General features: G+C 38.8%; 1 protein-coding gene across 6 annotated transcripts in view; it reads right to left on the reverse strand.

Annotated features, from left to right (window-relative positions):
• Positions 1-22,853, reverse strand: part of LOC143161202 (serine/threonine-protein kinase TNNI3K) — a 101,587-nt gene that overhangs the window by 50,208 nt on the left and 28,526 nt on the right. For all 6 annotated transcript variants that reach the window (XM_076339931.1, XM_076339932.1, XM_076339930.1 and 3 more), the window contains 10 exons: positions 19,462-19,606; positions 19,266-19,370; positions 18,531-18,625; positions 17,731-17,880; positions 15,605-15,691; positions 14,303-14,359; positions 13,171-13,263; positions 13,028-13,085; positions 12,716-12,910; positions 12,255-12,359 (listed from right to left, as the gene is read on the reverse strand). In XM_076339931.1, the coding sequence (XP_076196046.1) occupies positions 12,255-12,359; positions 12,716-12,910; positions 13,028-13,085; positions 13,171-13,263; positions 14,303-14,359; positions 15,605-15,691; positions 17,731-17,880; positions 18,531-18,625; positions 19,266-19,370; positions 19,462-19,606 (1,090 nt within the window). The remainder of the gene's footprint in view (positions 1-12,254; positions 12,360-12,715; positions 12,911-13,027; positions 13,086-13,170; positions 13,264-14,302; positions 14,360-15,604; positions 15,692-17,730; positions 17,881-18,530; positions 18,626-19,265; positions 19,371-19,461; positions 19,607-22,853) is intronic.

Below are 22,853 nucleotides of genomic sequence, written 5' to 3' on the forward strand. Positions count from 1 at the left end.
TAAAGAAAGACAGTTGCATTCTTAGGATTTTCACATTGCCATCCACCTGAACTACAGGACTTTCACTTGGGAAAACTCCTGGTGCGACTCATGTTCACAAGGTTTGATGGAGTTGTTTATAATTTGGAAAACTGAACACAAACACATAACCTTTATTTAATATAACAAAATTGAGGTCACTAAGGAGTTAGGAACATAAGCCATACTCACAACACTGTGACTTCGAATTGGAATCAGGGTTTACAGTGGCTAAAAACTAAGGTGAGCACCTACACTGTCGTCACTAGGGCAAAAAATGCAAAGCTTGGCTAAAGAGAGAGAACACAGGGGTTTTAGAAGGCACCTACTTTACGTTAAGAGAATAAAAGTCCTATAATAATCCAAGAGAAGGTGAAGAGGCCAGTCGATAGATGTTGATAGATCTGGGACACCTGCAACTTTTAAAAGTTTAACTTCACTTTTAAAGTGAAGGTAAGCTATAAAAAGATTGATAGATTATCTGTTCCTTAAAGTCTTGAATACATAGTGGTGTTCCAGCTGAAATTTATGCACTAGTCAACCAAAGTTATGGCCCACATTATACATACCAGACTCTGAAATGGTTGGTTCTAACAGCAGAGGACTGGGCTTGTTGACTCACATAATGTCTCATAGTCCTAAGCTGAGTGATGACTTAAATGACTCTTTTTGGTTTTATTATTTGCGGAGCAGGATGAACAAGAGACTAAGCACGGTGTTTGAAAAATACCCCCCATATGAGAAAAATGATATGCTTTCATTCCTGGCTGTGTAGAAAGAGATTATTTTGAATTTAAGTTTGTTTTCCAGTCTTCAGAATTATTTCAGGTTCATGTCTTGTTCAACATGACACTCTCAATTGAAGTTTTTTTAGAAAAGAAGATGAACTGTAAGATATGAGGGTTTGGGAAACCATAGTTTGAGGTCAGTAAATTGCAAAAAATAAGGGTAATAGATTTCAAGTAAGGATAGCTACTAGTTAGACTAAAAGGTGATCTGATTCACTTCACTCTATTTACAGCTTCTGAGGTCCTTCATTCTTGGCCTCGCAGCGGATTATTGCAACATCAGCGCGAAATTATAAATGGTTGTATCCTGCAATGGGCATTGATTCCAGGGGATATTACTCTGTACAAACTTCTGATGTGAGCCATAGTACTTATTGATTTCGTCAGCGTCCAAATTACTTTTCTTGTAATATTGACTTTTTTCTGCAAAAGCATATACATGTGAGCAGAACAGTCTTCACATTAAAGACTCCGGCTTTCAAAACAGTTAAAAACATTTCTGTGCTGCCCTTCCAAACCCTGAGCAGTGTTTCTGAATGACATGTTACCAGACTGTGTGTAGCAGAGAAAGCAGGCTAAATAAATCATGAGCCAGTACCTGTGCTTTGACTCATGTACAGGAGTCCCACCGAGCTTCCTGCAAATTGAGGTTTTCAACACCTCTCCTAACTGTGGTGCTTGCTCAGGTGCAGAAACACAGATTTAATAGTTTAACACAACACATCCTGACTTAAAACCCTTGCTATGATTCCCTGCTCTCTCTTCTCTTTATAGAAATATACAAACCAGAAGATTGGTGCACCATAAGCATAAATGTAATTCCTCAAAATGCTGAGATAAGGCCTGAGCTGAGTGATGATTTCTCAGCTGCGTTCAGGACTCGAGACAGAGGATGTGACTGAATTGGGGATGCCCTGGCAGGGTGGCTCAAGAGGACCCATGGAGGGAAGCCCGTGGCGAGCGCCTCTGTCAGTCTGTTCCAGAGCAGTGCCTCTCCGGGCAGATGCAGACAGATGTTATTTTCCCTTTGGGAGACGGGCTGGTGCTGGGGCTGTGTGTGTGTCGGTACAACGCTGTGTTCAGTACTCTCTGCCCTGTGAGCAAACCGCTTGGCTCAGACAGAGCGCCACGGGCATTCTTCATTTCCAGCAACCTCAACGCAGAGACAGAGAAAGTCATGCCTGTCTACACCTGCGGGGAGGCACGTATGATGCATTTCCAAAGCAGCTCTTTGCTTTCCTACCATCCATAACAGGGTCATATTTTCCTCCGGTCAGGACACTGTCTCTTGGCCTTCCCTCTCTTCCTTTCCCTCCTGCCTGCTCCCCTGCCTGATCCTGGGATCATACGCTGGCCAGAAACACAGAGGCTGCTTCTCCTTTGCGTGGCTGTAGGGAATGAGATTGCTCCTCTTTATCCTCTTCTACTTTTCTGATGGCTTCACTAATTTTTATTCCAGGTAGACATGTGGCTGTGACCAAACCTGGAAGGAAGCATTTTAATGGGTGGTTACATACCCTTTTTCATGTAAGGAGACACAGCAAAAGGAAGAGGAGCCTGTGGCTGACATGAAGACGCAGGTACTTCATGGCTGGTTTTTTTGTATTTGTTTTTGTTTTAAGAGGAAACGCTCCAAAGAAAGCCTCCTAACATGAAGGATGCCCCAGTCGGGACTCCCATTCACACTGTCCTGAAGCTGGGGCACTCTCTCAAATCTTGATGTGACATAAGGCAGCAGCCTCTCTCCTGGGCCCCTGTCCAGGTGCAGCTCACGAGAAGGGTGATTCCTGGGGAAAAACGGTGGCACTGGGAACAGCAGAGAGCAGGAGAAGCCTGGTGCCGCCAAATCAGTGCCACTGAGCAGGGACCCGAAGTCAAAGGTACGTACAAGGGATGCTTTCCTCAGCTGTGCCCTCCCCTGCTCCAAAACTCGGCATCACCAACGCTCCCTTCATCAGGCAGGGAGACACAGGACTGTCTCATGCACTGGGGAGAAGACACTGGCGTGGCCTGATCAGGCTGCTTGGCTGGAGGGTTCCCCAGGACTGGCAGGGTGCAAGGGACGAAGGCGGGTCTTATAAACGACCTGAAGACAGTCTGAGAACCGATCTCCTCAGACGACGGAAGCTGAAGCACACTGGTTTTGGTGGGATGTGTGCCTTTCTGAATTTGTGATTTTAAAACAACCATTACAAAGGCAGAAGCAGGCAGCACTCTATCAGTCACCACGAAAAGAAGTAAACATATGCTCAGTGAAGAGCGAGCGTGGTTACAGTTCAGGATGTACAGTACAGCTAACATTTATTTCTGGGCTCTCTAAAAGGGCTCAGTAAAATCCATTTATTGTGACAGAACAGTAACAATGGATTGAAATTCATTATTACGCTAGAAGGATGTCTGGAGATGTAAGCTTTTCTTTCAAACTTTGAAAAAGCTTTATGGATCTCAGTTTCCTGGGAGAGACTTTGTAGTAAGTACATAAAACGGAAAATGGAAGGCAAACTTATGAAGAACAGATACCAGGAATTAACAAAACCGAAGCTTTGATTATTTTCTTTGTTTGTTTCTATGTTTGATCAAGATGAAGCACAGCCAGCAGCCAAGTGAAAAAGGAACTCAATGTGTGTGTTCTAAACAAAACATTACATTCACCCCAATTTGGAAAGGTCAGCTCAAGTATGTCAAGATTCTGTGAAGTCAGTAACACTGAGGTAGTGATGCGGTGCAATGCAGTGCAAATTGGGATTATTTAGACGGTATCTGTGACGCTAATCAGCAGGGAAGGATCCACATGCCTAAGAGGAGTTAAAATATCTTTAAATGTGGCTGGTTAGGAGAGTGAGAGCCACGCAACAGAGCTGCTGCTGTGAGCACGTTTTTGCACACAGGCTGCCCTGAGCAGGATCAGCTCTGCACAGGGATGCGGTCCCTCGTATCCTGCACAGTGCGACTGCACTAGTCTTTTATCCTAACAGAGCCACAATTTAGGAATCAGCTGTACTGTTACAGGCAGCTCAGAAACAGGCTGAAGTGTGGTGAGTATCACTTTTTCTAGGAGAAAAAGAAAATCCTGAGTTTTTACACACTAATTCGTCTGTTTTTCAAACCACTGTGATACTATCACGGAATGCAAATCCATATTGCTGCAGGGACGAGACATCTGCCATAGATGCTAGCAACCAGAAAAGCTGAAAAGAGCTGGAATAACATCTCCCCACTTCCACGCTTAACTAGGTCTAGCTGGATATCTAGCTGAAACAGCAAGACACTGTTCAATTACTGTCACACTTTCTAGAGAAAAGAGGAGGTTCTGTACTTGGTACGGAAACTTGACGGGAGAGGAAACCTTTAAAAATAACTGGAAAAGCGAGCTATTGCCACGTTTACAATCTTTTACAGCTCTATAAAAGTTGGATAGAATCAAGCTTAGGGACAAAGACAAAATACATGCTATTTAAATATTTGCTAGTGAAAGACATATCCAAGATACAGTACAAGAATATAGATCATGATCATGCAGGCAAAATATCTTTTGCCTGTTGCAAAATATCATTTAGCAGGAAAAGTGTATATAGAATCTATTGAAAATTGATTTCCTGATTCAAGGAAGCTATTGCAATTGATTTCATTTTCAGCAAAGAACACACAAGAGGAAGCAGAAAAACGCCAGTTGCATGCAATAAATAAAGAGCAAGGCTTTTAGAAATTAGCATCACAAACGCAGATTTTCAAACAAACTGGGAATGTGGGGAAAGATTCACAAAATGCTTTAGCTAGGTCAAAAGCTTCCAGTAACTCTGAAGATCAAGGTTTTCATACACCAGTCACTACGCCTTCATGGCACATGGCTTTTGAAGGGCTGAGCAAATTACAACATAAAAGTGTACGAATGTGGATACAACAATGCTTACATGATATTTATCAAAATGTTGACTGATGCAAGTAAATTCAGGAGAGTGAAAAGTATATGAAAAAAAAGAAATGAAAAAGTTGTCGATGGCTTACATGATGAAGGGAAAATGCAAGTAATATTGATGGTCTCAACAAAAAAGCATAACTTGCCCATATTAGAGCTGTAGATATGAGCAAGAACAGTCAAGTGAGGAACACATATTTCACCAGGTAACAGTTTTTAGGACAGAAAAAATTTAAGCTCTCCCAACCAGGACTCCCACAAATCACTGTCTTCAAGATTTCTAGCTTCACCTAAACCCAAACCTTGGGATGATAAATTTAATCATAAAAAGTGTAGTGGGTTCATACAATGTAGCCATGACTCTTTCAGTTTACATTTAATCTGATTTTAGCTCCCATATATACTTTGCATCAAAATATTTAAGTGATTTGAGTATGACATGTGGAATTGTTTTGAGACCCCCACCAGATGTCAAATGAAAATATTAATCAAACGCAAGGCTAAACTAGAGAGACTCTTGAAGGCTGTACCCTGGGTTGAATGTAGGCACACGAATCAATCACAACTACAGACTTTTCTGTGGTCTTGGTTCAAATTTGACCTCTGTCAGTAAGGACAAAAATTATCACCATTTCTCAATGTGAATAAAATGTATTGAGCCCTAGCTTCAACTTCAATCTACTCAAGGATTGTATAGACCTTGAATAAACCCAACTTGACGATACATATAGTCAAGACCTGGCTTGACGGTTTTTGTGGAGAAGCCGAGAAATCAATAAACAGACCCTTTCTATGCATGGCATGCGTAAGTCTTTCTGACAAAACAATGCCGAAATGCCCATCTTGGTGCTGAGTGTATGGACATATCTGAAAGCAGGAGGTAGTCTCTGGAAGAGTTTTGTCAGTTTGGTACCACCAGTGAACACTACAGTTACTAATTTTTCTTTTCTAAAGTAAAAAATAAAACCCACAGAAAAAACGCTTGGAAGGTACCTCTCAAAAATGCTATTATTGCCTCAATGGCACTTGGAAATTTGAAAACCACAGATGAGAAAGGAACTCTTAAGCCTCTGTTTTGAGAAATACAGCAAGATAAATCTGATCTGAGCTGAGCTGACAGAAGGTTAATAATGAGTTCAGCAGAATCAGAAATTAATTGTCTTCTGTTAAGGCCACACACAGTTTGAAATGGTGAGGCCAAGCATCATTCTCTTCATGAAGCCATGGAGAAAAACGAGAAAAGAATCAGAAGTGTGTAATCATCCTGGCTTTTACAAAAGCAAGTAGTTCTGCGGGCCTGCCAGATGCAAGGGCTTCTCCCTCTCAGGGCAAGACAGGCAAAGCACAATTCAGTGGTGTCCCTTTCACAGATAACAGGGCCATGAAAAGATCCTTCTACCTTTAACACACTGTAGGTTTAATGAAAGGCAACTGCTATTTTAAGATTTCATAAGGGATTTTATAACAAAGAGGAGTTGCAGACACCACCCCCATTACCACCAGGCTTCCATCCTCTCATCTTTCTCACTAAGCCAGCTCTCAGAAACTTTTACAGATAGTTAGAGCCATCAAATGAAGGTTAGTTGCTCAAAGACTTGGTCCAACCGTGTTCAGCTGTTACAGCTTAAATTAAATTGATACTAAAGTGGTCTCTTTTTTATTAAAGTGCTATAATCATTGTGGCTACAATCCCTCACTATGGTATAAGTAGTAATAAGCTGATACATGTCACCATTGCTGATAGCTGTCAGAACTTCTTTTTCCAGAACTGGAAAGCAAAATAAAACTCCCAATTATTCTCAAAATGGAAGGATAACCCTTTTTCCAGGGTAGACACATGAAAGATTCATTTTCTTCTCTGTTCTGTCAAGCCATATTGCAGATTTAATTAATGCATTATATGCATTGCATTGGATTTCAGAACTCACAAAGAGGGTTACAAGCTATGTGAAAATTTAAGGTAGAAAATTTAAGGTAAAATATTTAAGGCTCCTGTGAAGCCACTGGCAAAACTTAACACAAGAGGGTCAGAATTTCACTGTTGGTCTTTCTCTTCAGTTGTCATAAAGATTTTCATCTGATAATTGTGCCTGTGGGCAGACTGGGACTCATGCTGAAAACACGACTTCTGCTCTCACAATAAAAACTTTCAGAAGTTAAGCTACTCTCAGCACCACACATCAACCGCACTGATGTCCTTATAGCAAATTATCTTTTGACCCTGACAAATATGATCTGGTAAAAGTTCTGTGAGGCAATGATACGCTTTTTGGCTTTCTAGTGAGATACTGTTTTGGGTTTTCTTTTGTGGAAGACATTATTTAAAATCCTTCAGTGCAGCACTATTTTTCTAACAGCCAGTAGTGACAAGGCATAAAGCTGAACCATTAGGTCTGGATCGTTGCTGTCCTAAAACAGTTACACAGACTGCAGCATTCAGACATGGGGCTCTTGGCTTGCATCACGACTGAGGCAAGAACTACATCTTCAAAAGAAAGCGTCTTCCTCTGAGCTCCACAGTTTGGTGGCCCAAAAGGAACCTGTGAAGGGATGCAGGTATATGAAGGAGGTTCACTGATGAAGTGGAGGATGTGTGAAGTCAGAGCCAGTGGGGTGAGGAGAAGGGAACCTTGACTGTAAGGAGGAGAACAGGTGGTGGACATGGATGGTAGCAATGGAGAAATGAGGCAAATACAATCATGGAAAAAAAAAAGGGTAGTAAGAAGACATTCTTCCAGCCTGTCTTTTTAGTAGGTCGAGATGCAGGTTGCTTTCTGCACAACAAATCATAGTGAATCCACCTTATACTTTAAAAACTGGGCACCCACTGATAAGGTCTGGCCTAAACAGCTTTTTTTCTGCAACATTTCCCAAAGCCTCTAGGACTGGTGGAGCCATGTCGCTGTTACCAACAGCTAGGGTGTTGTGGTTTTTTTTTTTGAGAAAGAAAGGTTAATGTAGAAAAGCTCTGCCCAGTGCCAAGCTTTTCCTCACAATTTAATGTACTGAAAGTTTGTAATATCAGCAGTTTCTCTTTGCTTTTAACCCAGACCTTGTTGTCCAAGATGGGCTAAGATCCATTTGCCAAAACAGTAAAGATACCTAGTTAGAAACTTTTAGCAATCCTGACTTAGGCCAAAACTGGAGAACTGAATGTCCATCTCAATACTCAGGACTTACAAGGGATGCCTTGTAAAAGCAGAAGAGATGACAGTCAAAGGCAGAAAGTTGTTTGTTCAAAGCAGTGCACAGCTATGCTGTGTGAGAGGAAAGCCCAACCATCCCCAGTTCGAATGATGTGCCTTTTGCGTTAAAGGGTTAGCAGAACTAAGAATCATGTTTTGTCTTTAGCAAAAGGAGGCATTTTCATCTAAAATCTCACAATCCTAACACAAGTTAGGTATTTCACCACCCTTCACTGGAATATGCACACCCTGAGACTATTTTCATAGCTAGAAAAACAAGAACAGATTTTCTCTGCGTACACCAAGGACTCGGTGCTTCCACTCAGGTATTACCAGAGAAACTGAATGAGTGCACTGACCTGCACTAGATTTTAGCTCTTAGAAGTGATCCAATCAGAGATGCTTTTATCTGTAACAACTGGGCCAAATAAACCCAGAAAGAGCTTATGGGAAAATATTTGAAGTAAAAAAGACAAAACAAACAAAGAAAAGGAAAAGAAGCAATGTAAGAAAATGACAAGGCGTTATTTGAAAGCACAGTGCTATGCTGAAAATAAACTGAGAATTCTCAAATGGAAAATTAAAAAAACTGAAACAGATTAAACAAGTATTTGTATCCATCCTCCCAGGACAATAGAATAAAGTGTTTGCCTGTGTGGGAAATCCAATCAACAAGGACAGAAACCAATGAATTAAATGTTCAGCATATCATCATTTCAGTTATTAAAAAATTAGAGAGTCTTCATAATGACAAGGTGTCAGGACCAAGCATACTCTGCACTGAGGAAAAATAGCGAGACTGGGAGACAGAAACTGAAGAAGCCTTAGTTGACATTATCAAAAGCTGACTTAATTCAGGATATACCCCTAAAGACTAGAAAACAACAGTATAAGGCACCAGTAACACACCGGGAAATTAGAGACCAGACATCTCACTGCCAGTCGTGAGGGGAACACGTGAAGCTGTAAGGGGATCAAGAGGTGCAAAATCTGCTGCAGCGAAGCACCGCCTGGGCAGGAGCAGCCGATGGCTGCAGAGGGGGAATCCCCCACCCCACCGATCCCCGGGGTTCCCTGCGGCCGCTGCTGCCAGCAGTGGGGTGCTGCAGAGCGGAGAGCACGGGGCTTTTTGGGGAGCGGTTGCTGCCCACCTTGGCTCTGCAGGTGAAGGTGGGAGCTGAGGCATCTCTGCCTGCCCGATCACGCTGCAGAGAGCCCTAACGCTGCTCAGGAGGAGGATTCCCACGGGATCAGCGCTGCACTGACAGCTTGTGCTGCAGGCAGGCATCACTCACAAATGTAGTCAAGAATACACACTTTGCGCTTTCCCTTCTAAGATTTCCCTGAATCCTGAATTCCTCCCGAACCACTCAGAAGTGGTTACTGCAAAGCTTTGCAGTCTAATCACCCGATAAAGAGTTGTAAGTAGTTCAAAATGTGTTAGAAGAGAATTTGAATAGGGCTTAAGAGTTTGACTGTCCTAATATCTCCTGCTAATTAATGGAACTGTCTGAATAAGTGATTTTAATGAACTGTTTCATTTTGCTTTGACTCAGAACATTTTATGGAGCTTAATATTATTGATGAAAAAGTGGGGAACAGACATTTCTTGTCAACCAAATTTTACTTGTTCATATGAAGAAGAAACATTCATTTTTTCATTTTTATTTTTTGAGATTTATTTGATAAGTAAATTATATTTTAAAAACTTTGAATTTGAATTAGAATTAAAAAAATTAAAAAACTAGGAAGAATAAAAAAGAGCATTTAAAATGTCAAAATGAGGCATTTCAAAGGCCTCTGAAATGTGGGTTCAGGCTTTCTTAGGCTAAAAGAATTTTGATAAGTGACATGGTTTTTGAAAGTATTTAGTCAATCCAAAGTGCATTTACAATACTCTTCAACAGACAAACTTTATGTAGCTCTGCTACAGTAAAATTGCAGAGTGTGGCTTATATTAATATACTTAGATTAACCCTCCATATAGTCAATATACACGGATGAATATAGCATGTCAGCAATATTCTTCTAAACATCATACATTTATCATATCCATACAGAAACACCATATCTGCACATTTAAATAAAGTCATTGGGTATGTAATTGGCAGTGGTTAACAGTAGCCATTTTTATGTGCTTGTAGCAGTTTTAATATGAGCAGATGGATGCAGTCATACGTAGATGAATAAAGCAAAGTGTGCTAGAATTTGCAGTCAGAGTATAAAGCAGAATTTGTGCCAATATTGCTAACTTAGGGCACATAAATCCCAGAAGACTGGCTTGAAGTGATATGGTTTGTAGACTGCACTTTTCAGGCTAAAATAAAGAAATGTGCAGTTTGTTTTGCATTAGTGATCTGATTTTCTTCTTCAGTCTGCAAGGATATTTTTTCTTGCATAACCACAAATAGAGTTATTCTTTTGTTTAAAAAATGACTTCAAGAGCAGGTACTCATTTTTGAAAGTACCCTTTTGAATCCAAAGTTCTTGGGCACTGAGAGAGAATTCAAGACATTGTCATTATATACATGCCTGGCTCTCCAATTTGTCACTATGGGCCGCTGCCAGAGACAGGACACTGAGTTTGGTGGGCTTCAGCTTGCATCCCTATGACTGGTCTTACATATACACACACTGTGTCCGTGTTATGCTTCAAATCCCAAGAAACCTCCCGTTTATAAAAGACAAATACTACATTTGAAGTCCCTCGCTTCATAGGTGTCCTTTGTAGAGCTGTCAGTGTGGGTACACTTGGAGCAAGAAAACAGGACTTTTCATGTGTGCAAGCCATGCTGTTCTCCTGGAGATGCCAACAACAATGTCCAGAAAATTGCTGCTGCCTCATATTTTTTCAGAATTTCATACCAGAACCCTGAACTGGGCATAGTCTCACAATCAGTTTACTTCTTCACCTAGCAAAGGGAAAAACCCCAGCTCCTTTTTCTGAAAGAATGAGTGTCTTTCATAAGGAATCTTTCACTGCAGCTATCAGTGTCACTAGGAAATGAAAACTTACAGCAAGATGCCAGAAAATGTTATTTATTATATCACCACAACTCTACAGGCCCAGTCACTTGTGATATAAACAAAATGAACATTTCTGTAATTTTTTTAAAAACAAGTAGTTAAGCTAGTGGAAAATGAAGAGGTGTATGTCTGACACTGAAGAAAACCCATTTTGTAACTCACTTCATCCTGCTTTTTAAGAATTCTTTCTGTAGCAGCTTTCTTGTCACAGTGCTCGTACATATGAAGGAGCTGTTTCCAAGCAAACTACTGCGGCTAAAAAGTGCAACAGCTATTCAGCACTAACTTTCTTCACCTGGTTGCTTTTCTTTAAATACATTTACAGGCAATTTTGGTTAGTCCCCTTCCAAAGCACAAGTTAGTGCAGAATGGCTAGTCTGAGTGATTTCTGATGTAGACATGACACAAAAAAATTCCGTTCAGTAGAGAAGATGTTTCCTGCTTCTAAGAAAGACTGAATGATGGTGGGCCAGATGCGAGAAAATACTAGGTTTTAGCAGTTGTGTCCTTTAATGACAATTACAGTTTAGCAAAGGTGACTCATAGCGGTTTGTATAAAAGCTCTGAGTTTTTTCAGGCCAGTTTCATTTCCAGAAGGAAATCTGGATAACCGACTCATGTAGACTCTCTCCTACTTCTTTGCCAGTGGCACTGTCAGCTGACACCTGGGCTGGGGTTTACCTACCATACCTCTATGAGTGTCAGCATTAGGCACTTAGTCTAAAGTAGGTGGTTGCTCCCCTCTCCGTAACAAGCACAGGCTCATCCAAGGCTCCTCCCTTTTCAAGACAGGCACCTAAAACAAACGGGAGGGGTTGCCTTCTGGATGTCTTTTCACATTTCTGCATTGACCTTAGGGGGACTAGTGACTAGTTTAAATTAGGCACTTGATTCTTAAAGGGGCAAAAGTAGGTGAAATGAATTAATTAAAGTTTTGGATTAAATTAATTATACTGGGGAAATATACTACATCACATAAGTTGTAAAAAGGCTATCCCACAGGACTAATGTATGCAAATAGGGTATAAATATTTTGTAAATTTCAGATATCTGTCAGCGAAATTATTATAAGCATGACGTTGACTACCGTCTCTCAAGTCATTCAACTAAAATGTATTAAAGCCTCCAGTGAATGTGAAAGCGTCGTGCCCCAATTCCCCAGTCCAACTGATGCAAGCAGACCCTCCTCAAAGCTCCATCAGTGTTAATGAGATCCCGCACAGTTACAAGGGTCTGCAAATACAGATGAGACTGCAGGCCATCATTGTTGCTTTGAGGCTTCATATTCCCTGAATTTTTAGGATAAAGAAAGAAACTTACCTGTTCAAATCACGATGTATGATTGGTTGTGTAAGATTGTGGAGGTACTCCATGCCTTTGGCAACATCTACAGCAATGATTAATTTAGACTGCAGATCAAGAGTTCTATATTTTGAAAAAAAAAATAATATTACTCAAAGTTAATAAACAGACAAGAATTATCTGTAAATTATTTTTATCTGTAAATCATGGAACCTTTAAAATTGTTTTAAATACAAAATAATGTTATACAATCTATGTAATGTAAATGTATATAATGTAAAATAATGACTAAATAACAATTTTGTGATTACTTATTAATTTCCCTTGTACACCCAATAATCTGAATGAAAGCTAGAATTTTTCTAGTGTGTTCCTTTCTCTATTGTTGTTTACTGAAATGAATAACATTTACATCAGCATAGGTTTACTGGTCTTCTGAATTCTGTACCACAAGCCCAAGCAGAGAACGAGCGGAATACCTCTTCTGTTCATGAAGCAGGGAGAAGAGCGATCCTCCAGAAATATACTGAGTGACTATAGCAAACTGACTTGGGTCATCTAAGCAAGCTCCCACAAACTGGATGACACATGGATGATTCAATCGGCAGAGAATAGAAACTTCACGACAGAACATGTCCACGTCAGATTTGGAGCAGTAGGTATTGGCTCGATAGCTTAGAATTTACATGAGAGAAAACAGTAAGGCAAAAATATAATAAAATATGGGGTTTTTTTAATACTTCAAACTAGGTCATTAACCAAAACAAGATGGAAAAGTCTGATAAACTTACCGTTTGATTGCGACAATTTTATTTCTGCATCGTCCCTTATATACTTTTCCAAAAGACCCTAAAATGGTTTAAAATAAATAACCACAAAGATATTTATTATCAACATCAGACATTTAAAACAGATGCATTCTTATTTCTGGTACCTGAGCCGATAATCTCATGGAACTCTATTTCAGAGAGCTGAAGATGGAAATGTGATGGCAAACCAGCACGGAGGAGGAGAACATCTGCCTTTTCTGCAAAAGAACACACTTATCCTATTTGTAAAATGCGGGGTCATGGAGAAGGACAGAATATAAGCATTTAACTTCACAAAATTGTTGCACAGTAAAAGCTGATTTTCCTCCTGTAAATTGGTTGACTGGTAATCCTATTCCCTTTTCTTTCAGTAACCACAGTAAACCGCAATAACAAATACTTGCAATGCTACAGTTGCCTTGGGCTTTCTTGGCTTTAAAATCTTACCAGTGATGAACGCTGTCCCATAAGCATATTCTGCCTGTATCATGTCATGGTTGCATAAAATTCTTTATACGGAGAATTAGTTCCCTTTTTTCTGTATAGCTAGTGCTCATTACTGATGCAGGAGTTGTTATTCCAGATCTGACTGACTCTCTAGTGACATGTGAAATCTAAATTTTGCAACTTAATTTAGTTAGCAAACTTCTCTACCTTGTCGATCTTTTTGGTTTATTACTATAAAGTTTATCAGAATATTTCTAAATGGAATATTTTAATGCTGCTATGTAAAGGATGTAAGGATTTGACTGTATCCAGAGTGAATATTCAAAGTGGAAAATTGAAAGCACCACGAAAAATGAAATATTTTAAAGTACAAATATTCATCTGAATGTTTTATCTATATGTGTTTCAGGTTAACACAAATTATTTTTGGACAGAATTTTTCTTGTAAAGATAATCCAGGCATTTTACAGTGGAATTCAATACGATATTTGTTTGCATTCATGGATATGTGTGTATTTCATTAGTACTAATTCACAATGACATCCTTTTCTCCAAAGAAATAAAAATATATTTTAAAGTAAATGAAAATAAGATAAATACAGGAGTTATCATGATGCCGAGCAACGAAGCTAAGTATATTGTTTCCTAAAATTATTCTAGGGAAATATAGCTGCTGCTTATGCACATCATTACATTTCTGAACAATGAAAATTCCAGGAATAATGAATCTTGCGTAGTATGTTTAGGCTGACAAACACCTTGGGCAAAAAGACCATAAAAGTTCAAGTTTTCCCTTGCCATTGAGAATACCTTTAGTCATGCTTTTAATCTTTCCTAGAGGGGACGGGACTGACACATAGGAACCATCTGAAATAAAAGAACAGAATGAATTTTATGGAATTCAAAGACGGTGTAAACATTTGTACTGACAAATTAATGAGGCAATGATTGCTTAAAGAATGAAAAATAAAGGGGTGAAAATACACATAAGCACACAAACCCATATGATTGTGACATTATATTGCTGCGTTCCTGAAAGTAATTTGGATATAGCTTTACTAAATGCTGTAGAACGATACTGATTTTCACTGGTGTTAAAGAAGGCCAACATAGCCTTTTATGTCAGCTCGGTTCTGCAAAGGAACTCAGATCAGATTCACGAGTTCTGACAGTTGGGCTGCAAGCATATTGCACTGTTTAGTTCACTGACTAGATTTTCCAAAAGACCTCAGCTTTCTCCATGTACCAAAAATTTCATCTCTTGTTTTTCTGCTTAAGTGGGAGCTGAGTTCTTTTAACAATCAGCATTAAGAAATCTGTCTGGGTGTGTTAATTGCTTGCCAAAATAAATTTCCAATACATACATAAACTTAGTCCTCTAAAGATTTACGTACACTTGAGATATACTAAACCTAAACCTGGAACAGGTCAAACTACTCTGCAGAGCTGGAAATGCAGGAAGCAGATTGATTCTGCTGCTGACTGTAGGGTTCCTCCTGTTTCCATGGCAGGAGGAGTCAATGACCTGGACAAGCCGCAATGTATAACTTATTCACTCTCTCTGTAGACAGTGTCAACACACTGCAAAATGTTCTGTTTATCAGCTGCTTTCGTTAACGTTCTTCTTGCCACTTGTCATTTAGTTGCCAATAGAAATGAGTATTTTTGTAGCAAAAAGGGTAATTAATTTTTCCCAAGGGGGAATTAGATATCCAAAGATGTTAAAAAATGTAAGGGGGACTGAGTATAGAAATATACCGAATGTCAGTAATCAAAGGAGCATCAGAGCTAAACAACACAAAGAGAATGGCTAAACAAGGTATTAAGGATGTAAAAAGATATGAGTAATGATTACTAGGGATTGATCTTCATCTCACAGCTTTTAGCTTTTCTTTCTAGTAATACAAAGTGACAACTCTATTTTAAGATAAAGGAAGAATTTTGACATAAATAGAGGGTACCTGGAAAATGGGGATTCTCATGACACTAATTTTTTGTGCCAGACAGAATTGATCCAAAGCTCCCTGACATCTGTGGAATATTCCCAGAGACTTCAGCGGTCTTTGGACCAGACAGTTCGGTTAGAGAATAAAGTGATTTCTCAGACCATACCTCCTCCAGGTTGTGAGTATTCATTACAGGGTGATTCGTCTTGAGGTCTCTTATAATGCTTCAGAAGGGTCACAATGGCATCATGACCTAGGAAAGAAAAAGGAAATATAAGGATTTGCAGGTAAGCGCAATAGTCTTTTTTTTTAATTGATTTATACAAAATCAGGAGATTTTTTAAAAAATGTGCCTATAAAACATGTAAACAAAGATACAACGGCGCTAATCTGAAACATACTATGATTCTTAACTACAGAAATATAGGGAAATACCTGCCAGTGAAAAAAAACATGTTATTTTCATGAGTCCACCTAATCCTAAGTTGCGATATATGTCAATAGAAAAAACCCTGCTACAGAAATCCTAAAATGGAAGTTGACAACAGCCTTCAATAGGCCTTACAAGGACAACCAGTGCCTGAAAATATTTCAGTTCTGGTGTCCTAAACTGGACAAAATTTGTACACTATATTGCTGTAGGCAGTTGCTATACTCATCATTCTCCTTTGCAAGGAACCAGAAGAGAGCGGTGTGTGCACAGCATGCTCACTCTCTCGGATGTTTGATGCACAAAGTTCTGCTTGGTAACATTCAAAATTCTTTTCTAAACCTTTCAAAGATGAGTTTTCCCTCAGTAATTTCATACAGAGTATTATGCCAATATCAGGTTTTTGAAAGGCCTTTGAAATCCATAGTTTTACTACATTACAGTCATTCTCATAATAAGTGGTACTGCGATGCTTTTGGAGGAGGGGGGAATGCCCCAGAATCCTCCAACTTTAACTTATATTTTCCCCCATGCCCTAGAAAACATACAGGAAAGAAGAGCACTTTCAAGTTCTTGCTTTGTGCTCACTGTAAATGGCTGGGCTCAGCACTGCTTATTCATACAGCCAGGCCGACGGGAAATGTTCCCGTTTGCTGCTTACAAAGATGAGAGCAGGCAAGAAGAGAAGGAAAAGATACGCATTTGTACTGAGGTCATGGTGCTTGGATCATGTACCAAATGCTACCTATCATTGCCTGTTTCTTCAGTTGCAAAGTTTGTTGGCATTTCTTTAAGGATATTTTTCAGAGATACCCTAATGAGTACAAACTTTTTGGCTTATTACAGGGAAAGACCAGTAAGCCCACAAGTTACGGAAAGGTTGTTTGCTAGATCTTCTAGCGTCCTGCAAAAAAACTTACAACTCCAACTCTTAAGGGTGCTAGAGGAAACAGACGAGGCAGAGGCTTTTTTGCTGACTCTTATCCTGTTATCAGAAGCTACCTTCTACAGCAAAGAAGTCCTGCTGACTCACTAGGCTGCCAGGGACATGAGTTCACACCAAAGAGTGTCAGCATAATGGAACAATTCTCTAAAACATAGGAATTTAAATCAAGAACAGGTTTTTACAGATAGCAGCTTTCTGGACATCCAAACTCAGAGGATACTTGAACTAAATGTTTGAAGTGTTATCACTTAACATAAATGTTAACCCAAAGAAGATGGTCGCTTCTTTATCAAAGCAATGAAGAGACTGTCTTCCACAGTCCATAAGGGTGGAATGGCAATGCCAGGAAGAATAAACTGAAGGGTATCCCACATAAATACATGCTCTCAAACACCGATGAAATCCATAAATGGATGTGAACATCAAAAACATTTTCAGGAAGAAATAAAGCTTTTTATTTGTGTGGAGTCAAAAAAAGGACAGAAAACTGACACATTGCTGTACATATAGGACAGGAACCATGGAAATGCCTTGCTTTGATCCATATTTGCAAGAATTTAAGATTAGTGACTCTGATTCATCGCTCCTTGTAGCGCCTCCTTCAGTAATAAAATTAAAACTCCTCATGCACATTCCAGAGGGAGAAATAGCCTTTTCTGAACAGGCTGTACGTTTTCTATTTTAGCAGCACATAAATACACCTGTCCTTGAGTTTGTGTTGAATTAAACTGATGTTTAACAGAGTATCTGAGAAGATAAAGAAAAGGGCTGTTTTTTGTAACCCCTCATGCTAGGAACTGGAAAGCAGATGGTGAGAGCTCTTAGTCTACAGGGGCTGAGGGGTTATTTTGTACTGTTCTCTCCTTCCTGTACTGTTCTTATGGACTTTGTAGCAGAAACTAGAAAACTGAAATACCTTTCTCATAAGCCCACATCAAACAGGTTTGCTCATCCTTTTCTCCACTGGACCTGCTGGGATCACAAGCTACCAGATTCATATCAGCTCCATTATCCAGTAAAAACTGTACAAGTCGAATATGACCATGGTAGCAAGCACAGTGTAATCCTAGAACATCAGAGAAGCACAGTAAGCACAACTATCAGAACATCATGATAGGACTTGCAGCAACAACTATAAAGCACAAATTTATTTCCTCGATAAAGGAATATATTATAAAAAAATACCTGAGGCAATAGGTGAAAATAAAATATTAATGCTGCGAGAACCAATCTATTGCCTGCTACACAACATATCAGCTTTTACTTTACCACCTGCAAATCACATTTAACAACTTTGTACGTGAGGAAAAGCAAGTAGAAACAAAGGAGGCTCTTTTTTTCATTGCCTGTAGTAGGAACATGGAGGTGTGCAGCCCTTCAGACACTTTCTCCTATATGCCCATACCCTAGAAGAATAATACTTGGGCCCAATTCTTAAAACTGCTTAGAAGCCTAACTATAGGAGAATCACTTTACATCAGGTTCTCTTACTCATATACAAGCTAATGAGCCTGACACATCCTCACTGAACTCTTATCACTTCTATGCCTGCCTGCAAACATATTACAAAAAAGTTGAGATCTGTCTGAAAGGTAATTGGATGCTGATCATCGAATTATCATGGGAATTACCCTGGAAATCCTGATTGCGTATATGGCTTCCAAATTTTTTGGTGCTGGTATAGGCACTCATATACAATAAGGATGATGAAGTTACCTGTATGTCCATCTCTTCCCTGGTGATTGATGCTTACAACATTCTGGTCAAGAAGAAATTTTACAAGTTCTATGTTCTTTCCGTAGGTGCAAGCACTGCAAAAATAAAGGGAAAAGTGAATCCTATAGTCCATAAAAGGACAAAAATTTAAAAAGAATTACACAGAGATAAAAATGTAGTAATAGAATAAAGGATCTTTAGAAATGTGCAAATGCACCAAAGCATGTTCACTTCTGTCATTTCAGAAACATTCTAATTATTCTTGTATAAATTAATTTTGCACAGCTCTGCAAAATTAATACAGTCTGTTTTGCAAAGTGCCTCTTAAATAACACTTTACAAACTTACAGCATCATGACCAAACTGTGTTTTGCCACCTCATTTCTAATTTAGAATATCTAGACTCCAGCAGGTTTCTAGGCACAACAGGCTCTAAACTCAGCTTCCAAACTGGACAGAAGGTGAAACTGTTATTCATACAGATGTTGACGAACCTGATGCCTTTCCTACCTTTCTCACCCTTACTTGCTCTCTGTCTCCCCATTCACTATCTGGTTCTACCTCTTACTTCATGTTCTCTCCTGTATCTCAGGATACAAACTTAACATCCATGTCGAGCTCACTGCTTTCTTTGTTCCTCATCTGGCTGTTGGTGAGACATTTGTTATTTCGGGTGTTGTATTGCATGCATGTATAAGTGGAATTCTATTGATAATGGCGTTTTAAACATCTCACCTGTGGAAAGCCGTTTCACTGAATATATTTTCTTTAGTGAGACTTTCTGTTCCTGAGAGCTGAATTATTTCCTTGACAACTTCAAACTTTCCACTGTAACACGCACTGAAGATGAAGACAGTAAAGAGTTGTTAACGACACCAGCTTTCTAATTAGGCCCAAACCATGTAAAACAGAGCTTCTCCACATGACTCACAGATGTAAAGGTGTGTCTCCATAGATATTCACCACATGGGGTTGAACTTCGAAGCTGCTCTGGAGTAAGAACTTCACAATTTCATGGTGTCCAAATCGACAGCAGAAATGCAGAGGAACGTGATCCTCATTGTCCTGAGCATTCACTGCCATTTGACCCAGAAAGAGACCAAAGAAAGTATTTTATAGTTAACATAGCTTGTTTTGGATATTTAGTAATGCTTTATGTGTTGTGCACATACGTTATGTAACCTCCTGCTAAAATATTTATGGTCCTATTTCTTTAAAGCTGAAATTTCTGTGAGCTTTCATATATCAAGACTACATTACTCAGTGTCATCTGTAGTATACTGTCAAGATGATTTTTTGGACTTAGGGTATAATTGCTTTCTTCCAATAGCAGATGTATTGAATGTTTTGATGTAGCTTTCCATGAATGAATCACAAGTTATAAATGACCCTTAGAAAGAGCAATTGCTGTCAGTATATCACAATGTGAAGCAAAAGTAAGATACGTAGTTACTGTATGTAAGAAAGCAATCCACTGAGTTATTCCAAATGCATGGAACAATAGTTATTAATTACACATACTAGGAAGAAATGTACTTCATTGCTGCTCTTAGGAAAGGTAAATCCAGTTGGTTTTAAGGTTTATGTTAGCTTCCTTGAGTAGCAGGATCAAGGGTTGTTGATATAGTTATACAGTGACAAAAAAGAAAATTAAAAAAAATAGAGGAGACACAATAAGGATATATTTTTCACAGTCACTATTAAAATATAAATACATAAAAGGCAAGAACGGAAGAGGAGAATTCATTCAAACGTCTGGATTACCAGTGTTTTCATTTTGCTCAATGTCTCTTTTCACCTGCAAGGATGATTATGTATGCGCTTCACATACTTAAGAGGATGGGAGTATTCTCTGACAGAACATGAAACTATATAAAAGAATGAGCAAAATTGGAGACATAGTATATTATTGTTGGGTGGGAATGGTATTTGTCTCTGTTGGTTCACTATAATTTCACATGGGAAACAAACAATGTGTGATACAAAGGTCTTGTTCTATTTAAGAGATTCGCCCTTCCAGTGCTTTATGTCACAAAATCATGCATTGTGTATGTTGCGCACAACTTATAAAAATATATCCAATAAAAGCATTTTTTTCTAATTTTCTGAAGACCAATTCTTGTATCCTTCTACCTGCAAAAACAGTTGCTTTAAACAGCACACAACAGTGTAAGATTAAAAGCAAAAGAAAACTGAAACTCATTCATTCTAAATACCTCTCAAATAAGCATATGCACGAAGGACTTGAATTTGATGTGATTTCTTAAACTCCTGGCTGGCTCATATTCTCAGACATTTTGGGTGAAATAGTAGGGTTGTTGTAGGATAGACAATATTAGCAAGCAATAAGGAAATTTTAAAAAATTCATAGATTCAACTGTCTTTCAGTTAGACCAAGATTCTTTTTTGAAGATTTGGGTCCCAGTTCAGCAAAGCACTTGGAAACCTATGAGTAAGTGACCTGTTAGATCAAAATGTTGCTTCAGTTAGCATGCAGAAGCAGATTCACATTTCTGAAACTATCTAATCTAGACTGTTGTTATATTAGTAGAGCAAACACTAATGCTACACACTTTTTTCATGAACTTCTATCTAAAAATGATTCTGTAATAGAGCAACATAAACCCAACAATTCTTGAGAATAGTTATTATCAAGTGAACAGTGTGAGACTATGGCTGCATGTGTACTAATAACGTAAATATGACTGGGAACATTCCTGGCATTGAGGCCAAGATCACAGAACTGCTGGTATCTACCAATAGTATCAAACTGTTTTCAGGGCAGTTGCATGCAGCCTGTCTACTGGGGAGCCGTCCTTGGAAGATCCTTGACCCACAGGCAGGAATTGTTTGACACTGCCAGTTATCCTGGACCACATCCATGTCAGGGATCCTTCTCTCTGTTTACAGGATAGGCAGTTGCATTCCGGCACCTGGGAACCTTCTTAGGCATGCTTGAAATGGGTATGGATATACCTTATACGTCTCTTTCTTTACCTATCTAGTAGGAAGCAAGGAAGAGATTGGACAAGGCTCTAGGCAGAGCTCTCCATTGGTGTAGAGACATATAAATACTGTTTTCATTATCCAAAAAAGGTCTTTATTCAGTTTTAAAAGCGAACATGTATTTCTGTGATTCTCAGTGTATTTCTTTCTATGTTTAAAGATAGGACAACCATAACTGGTTGATACTATAACTGAATTGACAAATCCAGCCTACTTTGTACAACATTTAGGTCTCAATTCAGTCTAGCACCAGATCTTTGAGACAGTTTACAAGAAATTAATAGACTACTAAGGAATAACTTGTCCATTAGTTTCCAAACTTGTACTAAGCAGGCTTTTAGGCACAACTTTGACAAACATCTCTCAGGAACAATTCTTTCCTATAGCTGAGCCTCCTTGGGACAAAGGGTAAACCACACACATTCTGAGGTTCTGTCTTCTTTTGATTTTCGGTGAGTATAAGGAACAATGAAAATTAAAATAAATCCCTGTTTTAAAACCTGCCTGAAGTAATGCTGAATGCTCACAGAAATGGACACTCCTTTAAAATGAGCTGAACTTATAACTTCACTGATGTCTAGTGACAGATAGTTCCAAAGATGAATTATGTTTCAGGCCAAAAAGAAGAAAAAAAAGGAATGACTGTAACTTATATTAAGCTTGTGGTCCGCAAATTTCATTAACTGCCCCCACTAACCTTCCTAGCAGTCTTGTATTAAAAGGAGCAAACTGTTTTATTTCTCTATTCTAAAATAATTCTTCACTTTATAGATTCATGTGACATGTTAGCCTTTATTTTTTATTATGATGCGGTACCAGACACAGATTCATTCTGAAGTGCAATAAATAAGAGAAGAATAAATGTCAAAGTTTTATAATAATAAATGTCAGCATTTTAGAATATGTACCCACAGAATGGCCTGAAGGACATCAGAGGTCTCAGGGCCATGAGCTTCTACAACACAACAAGGTGTAAGATGGAGCAAGGAAGGAAATGTCTATCTTCTCCTTTGTTTATGCAGTTGGAAATGATGTGAAATACTTGCAAGCCATTTCCTTTGCCTCTGGAAGGATATATAACTACAGCATGGGATGATGGTTTTTGTTTTAATTGATAGCTTTTTGATTTCTAAATGAAACACGTCAGGTAAACTGGAATATTGTCTTAAAAAGGAGAATTTCAGAGTCAAAACAAAACAAAATCAGTCAAAAACACTTTAGAAGAGAGTTATGGCAAAAAATATATAACTGATTCAGAAATTACTAAAGAAAAGTACAGGAGAGTTCTTCAAATTGAGATTCTAAAGTATTTTTATA

The sequence above is a fragment of the Aptenodytes patagonicus genome, chromosome 5 (genome assembly GCF_965638725.1).
Source record: "Aptenodytes patagonicus chromosome 5, bAptPat1.pri.cur, whole genome shotgun sequence".
In the NCBI taxonomy this organism is placed as follows: Eukaryota; Metazoa; Chordata; class Aves; order Sphenisciformes; family Spheniscidae; genus Aptenodytes; species Aptenodytes patagonicus.